This window comes from Sciurus carolinensis, chromosome 8 (genome assembly GCF_902686445.1).
Source record: "Sciurus carolinensis chromosome 8, mSciCar1.2, whole genome shotgun sequence".
Taxonomy (NCBI): Eukaryota; Metazoa; Chordata; class Mammalia; order Rodentia; family Sciuridae; genus Sciurus; species Sciurus carolinensis.
Window position 1 is genome coordinate 41,309,888 of NC_062220.1, and position 19,969 is coordinate 41,329,856.

At 34.0% G+C, this 19,969-nt stretch overlaps 1 protein-coding gene across 4 annotated transcripts in view; it reads right to left on the reverse strand.

The window, feature by feature from the left end:
* Phf14 (PHD finger protein 14) overlaps nucleotides 1-15,287 on the reverse strand; it is a 200,000-nt gene extending 184,713 nt beyond the window's left edge. For all 4 annotated transcript variants that reach the window (XM_047561586.1, XM_047561584.1, XM_047561585.1 and 1 more), the window contains exons 1-3: nucleotides 15,115-15,287; nucleotides 14,488-14,598; nucleotides 5,891-6,672 (exon numbers count right to left, since the gene is read on the reverse strand). In XM_047561586.1, coding sequence (XP_047417542.1) covers nucleotides 5,891-6,672; nucleotides 14,488-14,598; nucleotide 15,115 — 894 coding nt within the window. In that variant the 5' untranslated portion in view covers nucleotides 15,116-15,287. The remainder of the gene's footprint in view (nucleotides 1-5,890; nucleotides 6,673-14,487; nucleotides 14,599-15,114) is intronic.
* Nucleotides 15,288-19,969: the final 4,682 nt, after the last annotated feature.

The following is a 19,969-nucleotide window of genomic DNA, read 5'->3' on the forward strand; positions in this document are numbered from 1 at the left end:
GGTAATAAAGACACCTGGTTAATTATAATACAAAGGAGAAAGGAAGATTTAATAGTAGATGAATACAAAAAGATAAAATTCCAAGAAGCAGCAGAGTCTGTAACTTTTAAATCTTTTGCATTATGGATTTAAACTTTAATAAGAAAAGCTTCTATTCATATTAATAGACTGAGCTTAACATTACATATAATAAAAGATGGAACTTTGCTTTATATATTTTATTTATGAACCTAACTATATTAAAAAACATCATTAAAAAATTAGTTCCATATCATGCATCCACTAAATATATTTGGTTTATATTAATATTTTTAAATTCTTTTAAACTCTGCCAAACAACATTCAGAGGTAACATTTGGAATTTTAACAACAATTTAAGAGATAATTTAAAAACACTTGAAAGGTCACAATAATTATTCCAATATATTTTGTGCATAACATCTAAAATTGCAGCTGATCTGTAAAACAAATCAGAAAAGAACGCAAAAGTCAACAAGGAGGCAATGTCATTTTCCTTAAGAATTTCAGTAATTCAAAATTTTGTATTTCATTTTATAAATCCCAACAAATAAGTTGGAGCTAACAAATGGCTAAGAAAGGTGAAAAAAGTTCATGAAGAAAATTGATGTGTTTTATAGTACTTTGGCACAATAAACAAGCAAAACTAAATTTTCATATCATTAGCATGCTTCAAAGGTAACATCATTCAACTTAAAAAGTAAAACATTCTTGGGTTTCATCCTCAGCTCTCTTAATAGCTATTGAACCAAAAAAGTTGCAATTTTACCATCTTAAAATGAGGATGATAAAAATAAGACCTTGTGAGGCTGTTATGAGAATGAACAAAGCAATATGTAACAAAAACATTTTAGGCACATATTAGACACTCAGTAAATGTTTATTCCTTTCCTCCTGTCCTCTGCACTTCTATTCTTCAGTAGGTTCAAAAACAGAAATATGAACTGACAATTTATTACACTGGGATGTCTCTTAGAACCACCCCCCCCAAAAAAATGTACAAGCCTCACAGAGCACTGCTAATTCAAAATATCATCTCCATGCTAAGTACAAAATAATGTTTTTCTTAGACTATCACATAGAGATTTTTAAAAATCACAGACTAAGAAACAACCTAACAAATAATCATTTTGATAACCAAGAGGCTATTCATGTTAATAAAGTCTGACAACATTTTTCTGGTGGACTTACAACAAATAATCAGCCCTGAAAAAAATGGATTGCTCATATGGCAAAGAAGTAAATTTCTGAAGTCAGAAAAAACACCATTAATGGGCAGCTCTAATTCCTCTATTTTCCTGTTTTGCTCAAAAAACAGTAAACATCCAAATTATAAATCTACACCAACTTTCTCTCTACTCACATTGTCACTTAGAGAAAACAAAAGTAACTGGTATTTCTGGTCCTCTGACGACTATCAGGTGGATTCTTACCAGAACTGTAATGCAAAGAGAAAACCAGAATCCTACAATATTAATTAAACAAATAGCTGGCAGACAATGGTTCCATAAGAAAAGCTAAATATATCCTCCTAAAAAAATATGACCTTTTATTTAAAGCATCAAATATAAATTTAAGCACACTTTTATGAGCAAATGAATATAAAATCCAACTTATTTTCAATTTCTGTTAGGCTTTTTTTTTTTTCTTTGAGACAGGGTCTTCAGTAAATCAGAGGCTGGTTTCAAACTTGTGATCCTCCTGCATCAGCTTCCTAAGTTACTGGGATTACAGGTATGCTCCACCAAACCAGTTTCTGTCAGCATCTTTCTGAATATAGCTATCCTCTTTCAAGATTCTAGAGAAAATAGGTAAGCTAAAATTTTTAATGCAAAATTTTTATAAAATGGCTTTACATAAAAATAGAAATCAGGAAAGTGGATATTGACAGCAAAAGAGTATAATCTAAAAAATAATTCTAACTGTATAGAGGGAAAAGAGGGGTGGGAGGGGTGGGGGGAAAGGGAAAAAATAACAGAATGAATCAAACAACATTACCCTATGTAAATTTATGATTACACAAATGGTATGCCTTTACGCCATGTGCAGAGAAACAACATGTATCCCATTTGTTTACAATAGAAAAATAAATAAATAAAATAAAATCAATAACTCGCCTAAAAAAAATAAAAATAAAAAATTTTAAAAATAAAAAATAAAAAATAATTCTAATAGAATAATTTAATAGAATATAATTACTATATGAAAAGAGTAAATGGGACACTATAGTAATAAATCAGTGACTACTAATTCCATTTTCTTCCACTGGCATTTAAAATTTATTCCAAAAATTATAATACTGCCCAGTGTTCCACACAGGCTTTAAATGTTTTCTGTTCATTTATACATGTATTCTAAAGAGATGATGTAAATGATTAAATGATACAATGGGCTAATCTGGGGGGGAACTAATGCTTAATGGAAGGAAATTCCAACATACTTTGTGTAAAACCATAATTAAAAGTTGAGAAAAAAATTAATATATCAAAAGCCTAACCAATAATTCTTTCTCAAAGTCTCAAAGAAAGATAAATTCTTAAGAAACCCAAAAAAATTCGTACACTGTTACAAAACTGATTTTTATTATGTGACTTGGAGCAATTTGTTTTACTCTGAAATTTGTAAAAAGGCAATTGATCAAGAAGTAAGACATTCCAAATAAAAGCAGCTACTGATATATTTTGGCAAATTTTATATGTATTAATTAGCAAAAATCTGGTGACAATCGCCATTAAAGATAACAGTCTTTTATAACAAAAAAAAAAAAATCTACTAAGCAAAGAATACAAGGTTACATTTACAGGACCGTAAGTAATCTACAATCCAAGCCATCTCTAAAGCTAAATATTCTTTGGGAGAAGAGATTTTCTTCCTTTTGCCAAACAAAACAAAAACCTTCCATTTCTATTGGCATGATTTTTCTCTTACATTAATTCTCATCCAAAATTCTAGTTTCAAAGTCTTAAAAATAAGAATCATTTAATTGTAATGAATCTCATATGATTCAAGGTAAAACACTGAAAAGGACACTCTATTTAATGAACATATATATTTCAAGGAAATTCTTTAGTGCAAGCAATACTCAATTCTGGAGCAGCAGTCCTCAAGGTGTCATCCTGGAAACTCATTTTCAGGGGGTGTAGAAGGTGAAGGCTGCTTTTTCCTAACAACACTAAGGTGTTAGCTGCCATTTTCACTCCTCTCACAGTTGTATGAAGTTTTCCATAAGCTATGTGAAGAGGAACGTTGTCACTAGTATGACAATCTGTATACGTCTACATATTGTTTTTTGAAATTTCTAAGTTCTAATTTGAAAGAGTAAACATCAAAAGATAAAATCTAAACAAATAATAATAGGGTTCCTCAATAATTTTTAAGAGTATAAAGGGGTTCTGAGATCAAAACTTTTGAGAACCTGCTCTACAGTATTTTAGGGCCTGAGGCACAGGCATATTAAGGCATTAAGAAGGCCCTGCTCAAAAAAATGTTAAGTTCCCCTAGGAAACTTCAAAATTGTGAAAAATTCAGGACATAATTTATGCACAAATGATGGCCACAAACATTTCTCTAAAAATGCACTTGATACAGCAGCCAAGAGAAAGTCTGCCTGCATATAAACTAAATATAGTATTCTATTTTATATTTCCAAAGACACATTTTCAGCTATGTCTACTACAAAATGGTATCTGAAAACTTAAAAATAAAAGCAGAGAAAAATAAAACTTCAAATACCAGCTATGTATTTATTAACTATCTAATGAATATTTAGCAATTACCACTACCTAAGATAACCAGAAAGATGAAAACATAAACAGTAGCTACAAGGCAACAAGGATTAACTTCAGTCATCTTTTTAAAAAAAAAATCAATATCATATGAAGAGAAAATTCAGTAGTAAAAGTAATGGTCTAAATTGACTACTTTTTAAATTAAAATTTAATGTCTACTTTGAGTGACATAATTTAAAGAGAACTAGAATCATTAAAAATTATTGTGTATGGGGAACAAACACCATTATCAAGTTTTAGGTAGAATGTTACTGTGAGGGAAATTAACTTTCTATGAATTGTTTTACATGAGGTACTTTTCCAAGATGTGCTTTAGAATTTCATTCCTGAAATACCTTCAGGTATTATTAATTTAAACTTATAAGGTCCCTTTATTTACTAATGTCTCTTCTACTAGGAAAAATAAAAAAAAAAAAACTAAACAGCACATGTCCTTTAAATGCAATGTGGTCTAAAACCACTAAAGCGTTACGTTATCAATTACAGGTTATTAATAATCAGATTATATATACATTTTATGAAACATTTCTAAATATATGTAGGTATTCCATATACCTTACCACAAATCTAATCCACACTGCCTCTATCATTAACCAGACTACTTTTGTGAATATCAACCTAATATAAAAATGAAGCAAAGATATTGAAAAAAGGAAACTTATTGAAAAGACAAAAATGAGTATTAAATGTTAGAAAATAAACTGAATGCATGCCTAAACCAAATATAATCAATTAGATTTCCATACTTCCACTTCCTCCAAAGCATTATTAATGGAATAGCTTATGCCATACCATTAAAAAATACTATTACTACAATCTCCCAAATGACAATTCTCCTTTACCTAAAGATAAGAATTAGAATGGCATTGGAGGCAGGCAACATTCTTCATAGCAAAGTGGGCAACCTAGGAGTTAAGCAATGTTTATAATACAACATAGAAGCTGCAGTTTCATTTTTGCTAACATATAACCCCTGACAGCTTGCTAAACATTATTTTGGTAAGAAAAATCACCAAATTTTACATGAAACTTAATTAAATAATCACTGCTATGTAAATGTTATAAGCAGGAAAATGTGAAGAAACATATAAAGCATAAAGAAAATCTACAGTTGAAGCAACTTCAGTGATATGAAAAAACAAAAATAAGTGTTTGGTAAAGAAGTAAACTCTGATGACATTAACAGAAATGACAGAATTAATTATAGTAGTTCTACATGTGATGTAACAGATACATCTACATGTAAGACAACAACTCAATCTTTCTTTTGAAGAAAAGAACATATACATATACATAAACACACAGACAAAGGGACACAAATGTGTTTGAAGAATCTTGAATGTTGCATCTCTGGACCCAATGCATAAACCTAGCTTTCAGTAGTAGAACTTGAAAGTGGAAGAACTGAGCCATTACTGTAGTTTTATGATAGAAAAGTTTGTTCTATGATGAAAATGTTTGCTTTTTTTTTCTCATTTCTTTGCAGAGATTATTTATTCACTAAATATATGTAAGCATACTTCATATTTACTCCCATACATATTGACCAAAGATCTGGTAACTATACTGATGATGGGTGCTACAACTGTTTAAAAAAAAAAAAAAAAAAAAAAACCTTTAAAATGAATCTCTAGAGTCTGAGAAAATAATTATGCTGCTTTTCTGTTCTGCTCTAAACTATTCTAAAACCCTACATTTTTATGTGGATATGAACAAAACTAAGTAGTTAAAAAGGTGACCTTTTTTTTTCATAATCCACTCAGCACCACCCAGCAGTCCTACGAACAGGGAGAGGGGATAAAAAATGGGAATGGAAACCACCGTTCCCAAGTTTACAATTAAAACATTTTTCTCTAAATGTTCCTCCTTGAGGATGGAGATTGTGAGCTCCTTGAGAACGGTGACAAATAGTAGATAGTCAATAGAGGTTTGTTGACCAAATGAATACATGCTACATTTAGGAAGCTCATTCACTCCCACAGTTAAACAGAATTTCAAGGAAGCCACTTAATATAATGAGTGATTTAGAGAAGAATTCCCTTTTCCCCAGACAGACAGATATCATAAAAATTGGGTGGATCTACCTCATTACTCTTGCTTTGAGATAGTGTCAGGCTATCATTGGTCAGTTCCTCATCATCAGCACTGTTTCTGCTAAGAACTTTACTCTTCTTCTTCTTGCAACCCCCTTCACTAGCAGGGCTGCTATGGTCTTCATCATTGCCCTCATCATTCTCATCTTCATCACTTCCACTTCCCTCATCTTCATCATCCTCATTGTCTCCATCACTTCCCTCTTTCTGAGATGCTGATCTTCCTTTCCTCTTCACTACAGTAGGCCGCCAATCATTATCATCTTCACTGTCATAGTCATCCATGTCATTCAGCTCTTCCATGGAGACAAAATCCAAAAGGGGTCGGTTTCGACGAAGATTCCACTTTTTTGGCTCACTGACTTGTTCCTCTGCAGTGCTGGTCGTTGTGGGGGCAGAAGGGGATGCATTAACAGCAGGAGGGCTTGTGGCTGGTGTGGTGGCCACAGCAGAAGCAGCCACAGTATCAGATACTGTTGCTTTTTCTTTTTCCTTCTCTTTCTCTTTTTCTTTCTCTCTCTCTTTCTCCTTCTCTTTGTCTTTTTTCTTTCTAGGTCTCTCTCCATTTTCTTCTTCATCCTTCTTTTCCATTTTAATTAACTGTTTGTCGGAAGACAGTATTTCTTCCTCAGCAGAATTTTTAAGTTGTTCTTCTTTTACTTTAACATCGTCATTCAGCTCTTCCTCTAAAATATTTTCCTCAGAATCACTACAGGAACCTTCTCCACTGTCCTTTGAAGGATCTTCACTTCCATTACCACTCCCTTCAGAATCTGTTGAAAATATGAGAAAAAAAAAACCACACATATGTATATACATACACACACACACACACAACGCTGACACAAATGAAACCACCAAAATTTGTGAATAACTTGCAAAACAATATAAACAAATTTAAGTCAAAGAATGGTAGACATTCCCAACCTGATTAAATAATAAATCAATGAAGTTGATATAATGGTTTTAATTCAATATAGCACTAATGAAGATGAATATATGTAACTATAAATTAAAATATACTTTAAAAAGAGGAGTACTATTTTGTGTCATATGGTTATATAGTTCATGCCATACTTGGTATCCCAGAGGCAATAGTTTTCTAAAAGTAAAAGTACTTTTTTAAAAAATTGGGCACTTGATTTTAACTGAATTATAATATTACGTAGACAAAATTCTTCCTCCCTTACATATTCCTTTTATAAACTATATGGACTTAGAAGTAGCAAAAGCGTCACATCCAAAACAAGATAAATCTGACCCCACAAAGTTTTGTTTCATTTATTTTACCCTTCCTTAGCAAATGAGCATAGATATTTATACATAAACTTGTACCACATCCCTAACAGACCAAATCAATTTTAGATCAAGTACACAGATGATGACACAATAGCAATGGCACAGAAAATGGAAACTGCAAAAGAGATTATTGATTTTCCTAGTTTTAAGATGCTATTTTTAATAATAAAATTACCTAAACTTTCAAAAATTCTAGGCTCTAGAAAGAAGAAAGTGATGAAGAAATGAATCCATCCTAGAAATGAGACATCATGATAGTTACTGAAAAGATAAGCAATAAACAACAAAGAGCTCATGCAGACCTACAAACTTTCTAGCAAGTTTCTTCCATTCTTGCCTAGGGCAGTTAAGTCCCCCATTCAGCACTACTCCATAATCATCTAATCCTCTTTTCACCCAATCAAATAAATAAAAATCTAAAATATTTGAAGGGAAGGATAAATGGAAGTGGGAAAAAAAAAAAAAGGAGAGAGAGTTTATACCAAAGGAAAATGAATTGTTTGTGCCTAAAAACAAGAAAATAATAATGATGAATTAGTGTAAAAAGTCGGTATTTCCACACCATTTGAATTCCTATGAACTCAACTTGCCTTAGTCTCTATAATTAACTGGGCATTAAAGGTGAAAAAAGTTGTCCGTAATTAGTATCTAGTATCTAAAGCCCCTCAGAAGTACTATACAAATGCCTGATAAAAAAAATATCCAGCAGGGTTAGGGTTGTAGCTCAGTAGCAGAACACTTGCCTTGCATGTGTGAGGCACTGAGGTAGATTCTCAGCACCATATAAAAATAAGTAAATAAAGGTATTGCATCCATCTACAACTAAAAATATTTTTTAAAATCCTGCAAATGCTCCATTTATGTATGATATGTCAGAGTGCATTCTACTGTCATGTATAACTGATTAGAATAAAAAAATAGATACCAAAAAAATAAAAACCCTCACCAAACAAAACAATTCACACTGCAAAATGCATTTCTGGTCACAACAAATTAAAACACATATGTCTTCAAAAATATAAAAAATAAAAAAATTAAAAGTAACAAATGTTAACTGACCTTATGAAATCAACATCAATCTCAAGAATAACATGTAAGTATACACAGCTTACTCAGGAGTGTTCTGAAAAACACTCATCCTAAACAATCCTTGCATAGCAATATCATAAACAAGCAATATCATGCAGATTAACAATTTCCTATCTTAAATCTTTAGAACCAGATGTCTTTCAAATTTCAGAATTTTGCAGATTTTCGGAGGGTAACATGGCATATGTACCATATACTCCCAAAAAGGTGTTATTGTCCTATAATCAATTACAATATTTCTGCAGCACAGAGGATGAATATTTGCAGGGTATGAGAAATAAACACTACAAATGATCTGTGATTTTGCCATTAAATAAGGTTGTACCAAATTTAGTAAATACTTTTGAATTTTTTAGTTTCTTGGATTTTAAAGAGTATGGGCCTGATATCACTAACAAATAAGCGACTTCTTTTCAGTTCAATTTTACAAATCAGTAACAAAATTCAACACAATCTAACCCAGAAGAATCACCTCTGATATAAAAAAGTCAGAATTTCTATGTTTTTAAATAAGGACCCAATAAATAATAAGCAGTTGATTAAATAAAGGCAGAGAAGAATCTCCTTCTTCTAGATCAATTTTCTAGAAGTCTTTTCAGCAATAAAAACCCAACGTTGGACACAAAAGTGAAGATTAACTGGCACAGAAGTATGGGTACTTGACCAATACAACTATTTTATTACTTGGTCAATTATCAGGGATTTTTGTGAATTTGTTTTCTTTTCCACTGCCACTGCCAATTATTAATTACTTCTAAATGTAGAGGTACACTGATAATCTTTCATTTTGTTTTATTTTATAATCAAAAATTTTTATTTAAAAAATAAAATTTTTATAATATTTTATATTTGTTAATACATTATTAGAAGAATATGGAATTTTTCCATAGATTGAAATCCTAGTAGTATGTCCAATTCTTTATTCACCAAATATAACATTAGTCATACTCCAACTGCAGAAATCAGAAATGTATCAAATTTTATCTTTCTTTGCTATCTGAAAAATAACTTCCTCAGCTGATTAGTCACCACTTCTTTTTGGTACATATGTAGTTCAGAGATGGAGATAAACAGTATTTATAAGCAAAGACGGGTAATAATGAGAAAACAAGATACTCGGCTGCCTATATTTTTAGAGGTTGAAAAGATAAAACTTCCTATTACTACAAAATCAAAGAACAACTCTACAACACGCTCCAAATCTACCATCCCTATACTTCAAACACCAAAAAAAGAAATAACAGTGAAGAAATGAGAAATGAGTTACATATTTCAAATAAAGCTATCTTAGGCATAAGGACAGAATTACTTATAAGCCTATAAAAAACTTTTTGTATTAAAAAACTTTTAAATCCAAATTCTACTTCCCATTTGGTTAACTAAAAAGTAACCTTTCTCAAACACACAATATCAGAATATCGCCAACAAATATCTATTAACTAACAGATAATTAAGGATTTTTAACAATTTAATAAATGAAACTTCAAGAATACCTTCATAATATTCAATAAAATTAAAACTATTTTAACTAATGACAGTTGTCAATACCATTATAACCAATGCTTAAGTTTTGCTCATAATAAATATAACCAATAAAAGCATTACAATTCAATTTGGAGATTTAATTTTGCAATATAAATAATTTTTTTTATTCAGTTTCATCAACCTTATTCTATTCATCAATACAGTACAACAGGGATTAGTATCATAAGTATATAAAATAAATAACAGATCACTATGTATTGCTTATTCAGAATTACCATCTTAGAGCTATTTTTAACTCATTAAGCTCATCCTTTACTTTTGACTCTAGTTCCAGTTGTATCATCTTACCTTTTCTGGGTAAATCAAATCCAGTGATTCTGAAGGGGGAACAGTTTTTCCCCCAAAGATATCTGCCAATGTCTGGTGCCACTGGAAACAGTGGTTACAAGGTAATGGTGGCAGGTTGAGAAGATGCTACATGCAAGTAAAGGACAGCAATGCTGCCAAATATCCTAAATGTATAGGATAGTCCTCCATAACAAAGAATCAACCAACACAAAATGTCAACAGGGCTGAGTTTCAGAAATTCTCATAGTATATAAGGTCTGAATCTGCCTCATGCAACTTTTCCGGGTTTATCTCTTCAACTGTTCTTTTATTCAGTCCTTGTCCATCATTTCCAAACCACCACACCTTTAACATTTAATTTTTCCTTCATGAAGAATGCTGTTTATCTAAATCTTCTCTTTTAGTTCATAGGTCAACTTTTATTTCAGTGAAATTATTCTAGATCTAAAGTAATCTCATATCCTCTTAAAAACTTGAACTACACAACTGACACAACTTTGTGTCATCTATTTTATTTTAATAGGATTATAATTTTGTTATGAATTCACCAAAACATCTAGTTAAGTGCCAAACCAAACTATAGTTGGTCAATGAATATATCTTCATTCATTTAACCAAAGTCAGACTAAGCACAAAATATAACCAAAGCAAAATACAAGTATCAGTCTGACTCTCAAGTTAAACTATTTTCTGGCAATATATTCTAACTAAACTAAACATGCAACAAGAAATAAAGTTAAGTTAGGCATGATGGCTCATGCCTGAAAATCCAGCAACTATGGAAGCTAAGACAGGAATCACAAATTTGAGGCCAGTCACAGTAACTTACTAAGGCCCTAGGTAACTTAGTGAAATCCTGTCTCAAAGTAAAAAATAAAAAAGGCTGGAGATGTGGACAGTAGTAAAGCTCCCCTGGATTCAATCCCTGTGGAGGGGTGGGGCAGCAGACGGGGAGAGTTAAGCATTCTCTGTGTGCAAAGTACTTTGGGTGGTGGAACAGTGGAGGAGGAAGCCAGGACATAGCATTGCTAGTTTGTCTTCTTTGATAAAAATAACACATATCATTTAAACCATTCATTTAGTAAGTAATAAATGTAAGCAAGTCTCATAACTATCATCAGTCCTAGGCCCCAGTCTCAAATACAACCACTATGACTAGACTGAACCATGAAATCATCAACAGTGATGGTATTAGACCTATAAAACTGGTAATTTCATATGGTTCCACCTAACACTTCCACATATGGTTCTTCTGGTGGCTATCAGCATAATTCAAATATACACATACCCTGTTTTAAGATGAATTCATTTTTAACCTTATTTACTGACTGTCCTCAATCAAAAATGAGAAAGCTCTGCTTTCACATTAGAGATAAAAGATAAATTCAGTTTTGTACATAGAGGTTTATAATTATTAACTTTGTCAAGAACCACTTGCCAATCTTACTGGCAGGTCATGCTACAGCAATTTGTTTTCCTTTTTTATCATCTGAGAAGCACATGAGTAAGTTTGTTTAGCTATGACGATGTTAATAACCTTTAAGAATTTTTTATTTTTATTCTTTTTTCCCCAGTTTTTATTGGTGTATTTTATTTATACACATTGATGAAATTTGTTGTTACGTATTTGTACATGCACATAATATTTGTACTTATTCTTAAAGCCTAACAGAAATACAAAAAGTTTTATAATCAGAATTTCAGATTTTAAGATGAAAATAAAAAGAAACTGATGTGCGGAGTACAATTAGTAAAAACTGAGGCCCAATCAATCTAATCATTTTAATATTAAGTTCTAAGGAAATCAGTAGTTCATTCAATAAGTCATTCTAGAGGTCATGGAAAAAGACATGACCAGACAAATGTTTATCTACTGTTTCTTCACTTCTAGTTTAATTTCCTATTTATACGCTGAACTGGGATTCCACTAGTTGGACATATGCAAAACATCTAGGGTCTTTTTTCTTAAGAGTCTAATAAATAGACTACCTCAGGAAGAGAACAGAAAGAATTTGCAGAGGAAGCAATGGTAATACAGAATAAGACAACACCTCAGCTATGGGGAGTGTCAATGTACCTAAATCAAAAGGGGGAAATACAATTCGATTTGTTATTAATTATTTTAAACAAAATTATTTTCTACTAATTTCCCTTCTACAATAATAAACCAAGAACTACACAGAGAAATTTGTGTCCTTAGATCACAAATTTAAACTGCCCAGGGGCCAGGGAGATGAATTATGAGTGCAACAGACTAGTATAATATTTTTCTTCACCTCTGATTAGGATTTAACAAGGTCATGAAAATCTACTTAAGTTTGATACCACAAATTATTTTGCTAAGGAAGTTTATGTTTGATAAAGATTTTTTTTATCCCTTGTAAAGAAAAATAATACCTGAGAATGACTCCATTTCAATAAACGAAAAGAAAAAAGTATCTATAAAATCAGGATTTATGGGCTGGGGGGATAAAGCTCCATTGGTAGAATGCTTGCCACACATGCACGAGGCCCTACGTTCAATCTTCAGCACAACAACAACAAAAAAAAAAAATCAGGATTTACTGTCACAGAAATAATTGAGGAATACTTAAGCTTTGGACTTTATCACATAATATTCAAAGAATTGATTCAGAACTAACTTTCTGAGACTTAACTATTTTTGCCTCAGTTTTCAATCTGGTTAACAACCAAAACCATACTCTAGCAAGAATATTTTTATCTGTCAAGAGCTTTACAAAGAGGGGCTGGAGTTGTGGCTCAGTGGTACAGCCCTTGCCTAGCATGTGTGAAGCACTAGGTTTGATTCTGAGCACCACGTATAAATAAATGAATAAAATAAAGTTCTATCAACATCTAAAAAAATATTTTAAAAAATAAATTTAAAAAAAAGCTTCAGAAAGAGAAGACAGTTGAACTTTATTTACTTTCCCTTTTTTTGTTTTGTTTTGAAAGTACCAAAAACATCAGACTTAACTAAATGGGAGACAAAGGTTAAAAAAAGTGAAGAAAGATAAACTTAACAATTTGTAATTGTTGGGAGTGAACTCAATTAGTAAATACAATATCCAAATGCTTTTAGTTTAAGATTACATCTATCCACTCTTGGGATCCAAACAATGAGGGATTGTAAATTCTGAAGTCATTCCCTCTCTGCCTCAGTGACCTCAGATGTTCCTTAAACTCAGTACAACAGTTACCTGTAAAATACTATATCCTTCACAGAGTTATCATAAAAGTTAAATGAAATATGCAAACAAAAACTTCTCAATAATAATGCAAATTGTTTGCTGATAATATTAAAAGTAACAGCAACACAACACAACACAACCTAATTTCATCCCTTTTTTCATACCTACCAGAAAAAATTAAAATTAAAAAAACAAAGAAAAACCAGAGGAAAGGAGCAAGATATGGCTAAGCAAAGCAAACTTTCTGGAAGGATGGCTAAAAACTGTTAAAGGGGCTGAACCTGTGTAGCTAAGTGAGAAAGTGCTTGCCTTGCATGTAGGAGGCCCTGAGTTTGGTTGCCAGCACCACAAAGGAAAGGGGGGGGGGGGCATTAAAGGGATGAAATTGATTTATTTTTCACTTTACCTAAACTTATATCAAAAAGGGCAGAATTTCAAATAACATATAATATTTTTCATTTAGAATAATTTATTTCTGAAATTCCTTCAATCAAAACTTTATAAATATACATGAAATCACACTGAACAAAAGATAAAAAGGAAAACCATACTTTTGTTTTTCAATCTTGTATAATATGAATGCATGACCTTCTTAAGTTTTGTTTTTAAAATCACTAAATATAATGAGTGAGCAAGCATGCATGATTTAATGCCTCAAAGATTTCTGAAAAGTAGAATCCACAAGGTCCAGCTACAATTTCAAGTACAGTTTTTCCTCTGGTCAATTTTATTCTTGCAAGAGAGCTAACAGAAAAAAGCAAAACTTCCCTCACAGAAGGCAAAGAGAGTTGAAAAGAACCCTGTGCAGTTATTCACAGTCCACATTACTCTAATGGTATTATTCTACTCTGATGTATCTCTAGACATTTTCCTCTGTCCATAAAATAAGCATAAATATATTTTAGGTGTAGAATAAAGGAAATGCTTTTGCATCTTTGGAAAAAGTCTTTCCCTGCCTGTTCATTATCTCTGTATAAGTATCAAGGAAAACAGAAGCAATGATAGGCTCTACTGATAGGATCTTGGGGAAATGTGGTAAATTAAATGGACAAAATAAATGAAGGTATGTGCTTTCACTTTAAATTGGCATTTTAATCAAAACTGATTTTTTTTTTAATGTCTAAATATGTCCAACTCTAGAAAGCTGGGAAAGGGAAAGAGAAAGGAAGTATTTACCTGAAGCATCTCCAACTTTAAAATCACTGTCATCTGAACTATCATAATCGAGGGCTTCTAGGAGAGAAGCTGCCAAAGGCTTCACCTGCCTCCTCTTGGAGCTGCGATCCACTGTTAAGAGAAAAACATTACATCGTCATTCATCATCACAGCAAACACAGGCGAGAGCTGTGATGCTGAGGGAAGGTAAAGATAACCTCGTGAAGGGAATCTTTTGTCTACTGTCTGGGCAATAGGCGTCGGGGAAAGGTAGGAGTGGGGAAGCGGGCCGGGGAGGCTTCAGCCCCCTAAGAGGAGTTGCCAAGATGAGCACCTCCAGCCCCGCCGTACGGCCAACGCCAATGCAGGCCGACCAAAATCAAAGCTGGCCCTCTCCTTGCACACCTTACAGAGAGGTTTTTGCGACTCCCTAGTAATCCTTCATTAAAACACCATAACAGTCAACAGAAAACGCCAAGCCCAGGGAATAAAAGTCGGGTACCTTCCTAAGGACCAAGGAGGGTAGCGTCCAAGAACCTTCCAGGTTCCAGCAGTTCCCGCCCACCCCCTCCCGGCTCTCCCAAAGCCCTGACTTTTGGAAGGGCTGAAACGGATCTCTTTCCCCACAGAGGCCTTGGATACACTTACTAAGGAATCCGTGAGGTGGTCGTTTGGAGAATACCTAGGGAGAGGCTGCGGGAGCACAAGCAGCCCGGTCACCGCCGAGGTCGGGACTGGGGCGACGGAGACAAGTCCGAAAGATGCTACTTAAAACCTGCGGCGCCGCCGCCCGTACAGGGACGCTCCCAAGAGCAGCCCCACCGTCACTCCCGCCCCCCGCCCCCCCAGTTCTCGCCCGGCCCCCGCCGCTCGCGCCCCTTCCCACGGCGCTCCCTGGCCGGAGAGCCCGGCCAACCCGCTGGCCCTGGGGAGTTAACTTCCCCCGGTTAAAACCAATAGAAAAAAATAAAGAAAATCTTTATTAGCCTGCACCAGAAGCAACAAAAGACCCAAAATTTGCAGTCTGAGGCCGAACGCCTGAAACAATAGGGAAAGCAACGACCCGGATACAGCTCTGAGAGGAAGGAAGTGAAAACGCAAGGCTAAGTGCGGCCCTGAGGCCAACAGGAGCTGAGAGCGCGTGCGCGGTACTCACTGCCGCGCCCCCTCCCAGGGTGTAGGAGCCGAACCGAGCCGAGTGTAGCCGAGTAGTGCCGAGCAGAAGATAGCCCACTCAGATCCCGTGAAGCTCCGCCCATAACAACAAGACCCCGCCCGTCCCGAACCCGAGCCCGCCTCTCAGTCCAAATCTATGGAAGAGCAATTTCTTTTTATGGTTTTTGTTATTTAAGGATTTCCGTGGAGTAAACTTAGCACAAAAGAACGTTTGCTACCTTAACCCTCTACCAAAAACCATAAGTGATACTACACTACCTGCTGCTTCAATAGAGTATCTTGGAATGTACAAAAGGTTATTTATTGCAAAAGCATAATGTAAGAATTGCTGCTGTGAAAAGTATTACTAAGAGAAAAAAGAGTATTCACTTAATTATATTATATTCGATACATATATTGAACTGTGGACCATCATTTCCACATAAAGTATACACAGTATTTTACTTGGCTAAGAGAAAAAGAAAGAATACATGCAGGGGAAAATTCCTTCTCACAAGAATAGTGTATATTTTCTCAGAATGTGTGTCCACATGAATGTCTTGAATCCAGTTAGGGAATTTATTTTTCAAGGTGACTCTTTAAAACCATGAAAACATAAGGACAATATGTACAACCAGATATGGCAATCTTTCAACCATTTCATGTTACATTTGTTCACAAACAAGTTAATCATGTTTTTTAAATGTTATTAAAATGTTAGAATATGAAGCAGTTCTAATAGTTTTTAAAATATAAAGGATAGAAAAAAGTTTGGATGAAGCTAATTCAGTTCATTCAAATATATAATACAGTGTTATGAAAGACTAAATTCTCAGGAATCAAATCATAAAATGCAGTGGTGGTGTTTATTCTTTAAAGAAATGTGTTGAATTATTTGCAAAAGTAACCTGGAATTTAATTGTATAATATTAAACTCAAACAATATTTAGTAAATACTTACGTAGAGCAATTTATAGGATGTACCTTCTGCAAATAGTTATTGTGTTTTCTTTGCCAGAGCTTAAGGTATGATTGAAGATTCAATTAGGTAAATTACTATATATTGTGTATAGGTCTACCAGAAAAAAAGTACACATGTTAATAGTGGAGGAAGCACTCAGGAAAAGCATCCTGCAGAAAGTTATATTCACAGATGTAAAGTATCTGAATTAGGGAAGCAGGGAAAGGAGACAGAGGTGCTCCAGACCAAGGAAAGGATATGTGCAAATGCACAAGGCTAAGAGAGCCTGTTGAGACTGAGTATCTGATTGGGTACATAAAGATGTTAGAGAGAAAGAGAGAGAGAGAGAGAGAGAGAGAGAGAGAGAGAGAGAGAGAGAGAGAGAGAGAGAGAGAGAGAAGGAAGGGAGGGAGAGAGGGAGGGAAAGAGAGAGAGAGAGAGGAGAGGAGGGGAGGGGAGGGAAGGAGAAGGAGGGAGGGAGGGAAAGAAAGAGAGAAAAAGAGAAAAAGAAAGAAAGAATGAAAATTTCAACACTGGAAATTTGAAATGTATTTTTGTCATAGTTTGGATCTGAATTCAGAGAGGACCACACTACCAGTAGAATATGAGATATTGGCCAGGCACAGTGGCACACCCCTGAAATTCCAGTCACTTGGGATGCCGAGACAGTAGGATCACAAGTTCAAGGCCATCCTCAAAAACTTAGTGAGACCTTGTCTCAAAATAAAAAATAAAAGGGGCCAGGGATAAAATAGTTCAGTGGTAGAATGCCACTGGGTTCATTGTCTAGTACTGCAAAAGAAAACAGAAAAAAAAAAAAGATCAAAATGAGAAATAATTCAGCCATGAAGAAGAATAAAATTATGTCATCTGCAGGAAAATAGATGAAACTTGAGAACGTTATGTTAAGAGAAATAAAGCCAAATTCAGAAAGTAAAGGGTCACGTGTTTTCTCTCATATGTGGAAGTTAGAGAGAAGAAGGATAAAAAAAGAAGAAAGAGGAAGAGGAGGAGGAGGTATCTTATGAAGGAAGATCAATATAATGGAGGAAAGGAAGAGGGGTAGAGAAGAATGGAGGGAAAGAGAAGATAGACACTGGAGAAGGAAATGGACCAGATTATACAATATTACATTGTGCATGTACCAAAATGTAATAATGAATCCCCCCTTTTATGTATAATTATAATGAACCAATAAAAAGTATGGGAACAAAAAGAAAGCAATGAAAAATAAATAGGCTGGATTGGGGTAACAACTCTAACAGTCTTTGAGACATATGAGAATAATGAGAATAATTTCAGAGTTTGAAATTCCTGACTTGTTCCAAAAAAAAATATAGTTTCTCTGATTGCTCAAAAACAGGATTTTTCAAGTTTGGCAATAGGGATCTTTTGAGCCAGATAATTTGTTTGTGGAAGTCTGTCCTGTGCTTTATAGGATGTTCCAGCTTCTCTTGCCTCTACCCACTGTATTCCAGTAACAGCTCGCCCTCACCCAAATGGTAACAACTAAAAATGTATCCAGACATTGCCACATGTCCCTTGGAAAGAAAAATCACTGTCACTGCCCACCCACGCACACCTCCACAGAGAAACGCTGCTCTAAAAGAATCTCATCCCATGAAATCATAGAACGGATATAGCCGACAGTCAATCAGAACCCACGAAGTTGAGATTTTAGGCAAGTCTGTATGCTGATTCTCCTCATGTTCATCTCTATTGCATCCTCTTCCTGCATCTTATAACTAGAGTCAGTTCCCAATGTGCTCCAAGGGACAAGGACAAATTCTGACCCTGAAGGAGACAGTATTTTCATTTATATTAGGAATAGGGACCCTAAGTTGATGGTAGCATGACTTTTTTGCTATTTTTATTATGAGGAAATATATGTGTAGAAGGCTTTGTGTAGCTGCTGAGTATACCAAGAAGAACAGTGTGCTAGATATTGTCCCCTGGCACTCAACTTTTAATCATACCACATCTTAGTCTATATTAAAGGTTTGTTAAAATTAAAAACTACATTTCTCAGACTCCCCTAGAAATCGGATTATAGATGCGATTTAGGTTCTGCCAATAAGATGAATTTCTAAGGTTTGAAAGTCGAAAAAAGGCAGTATCCCATTTCCTACAGTTCTGGCAGCGAACTCCAATAGGCATGAGCTCCAACATGGAGCTACCAGACAACTTATTCTACTGCCTATGTAGGAGTGTTGTGATGTGAGGTGGCTTTATTATCGGCAGCCACAAAAGCAGTAAGAGTACCAGCTTCCTGACAACTGGATCATAAATACAGTTGGCAGTCTTGCAGTCATATTTCTAGAAATGTCCCCTTAATTCTTTTCTGGGCATCTTTGATCTTATAGACATCAAGTTTCAGTTATTAAATTATTTTCTGCTTGAAAACATACAATGCTTTCTGTTTCTAGCGCACTGTACCTTGACTGATATGCAAACTCTTAAAAAAAAAAAAAAAAACTTGTATGTTGTCCAGAACAATTCTCTTCCCTTCACCTAGTAATGTTAACTTGGCAATCCCAAAGCACAGCAGCTGGTCAAACAGCTGTCATTTATAATCCCTTAAGGAGATCATAAATCCTTTGCAGAAAATCCATGGCTGATTTTTATCTTGCTCTAGTTAGTATTTTCAGAGGTATTCAAGAGAAAACAATGTTGATGAAGTAGAAAAAGCTTGTGCTAAAATTTCTAAACTTCAAGAATGTTCTGAGAACATTTGAGAAAAAAATATCTCAACAAAGAAACAAAATATTTGAGAAAAAAGTATCTCTACAAAGAAACAAAAATTAGTTCCAAGTAAAAATTCTCAACTTCAACTCTGGAAAGCTAAAAACTTCTAAAATCACTTCAATGTTTTCTAATGAAAATTTCATTGATGGTCACCTTTTTCTTTTGTTTTGTGTTTGTACTTGGGATTGAACCCAGGTCCTTCAGTGTGCTAGGCAAGAACTATACCATTGAAGTACATCCCTTTTTTTAAATTTTATTTTGAGATGTCTAATTAAATAGTCCATGCTGGCCTTGAACTGGTGATCCTCCTGCTTCAGCCTACCAGTAGCTGGTGTGTGCCACAGTGCTCAGTGACCATTTTTGAATTGTGTTAAATATACTTACTACAAAATTATTTATAGTACTTAAATAGTATGTCTACTCTAGTATTACATGAGTAAAAATTATTCACATATGTATAAAATGAATAATACTGAAAAATATTTTTTAAGTTTATCAACTAAATTTCCATAGATAGTGTGTATATATGGTACAAAAATTGTAAATGCACAAACAATACCACAAAAACTAAATTTTCATCCTATCTTTATGCTCTGGCCAGTCATCTCTCTAGACATAACAAGATTAACTTTTTTAAAAAGT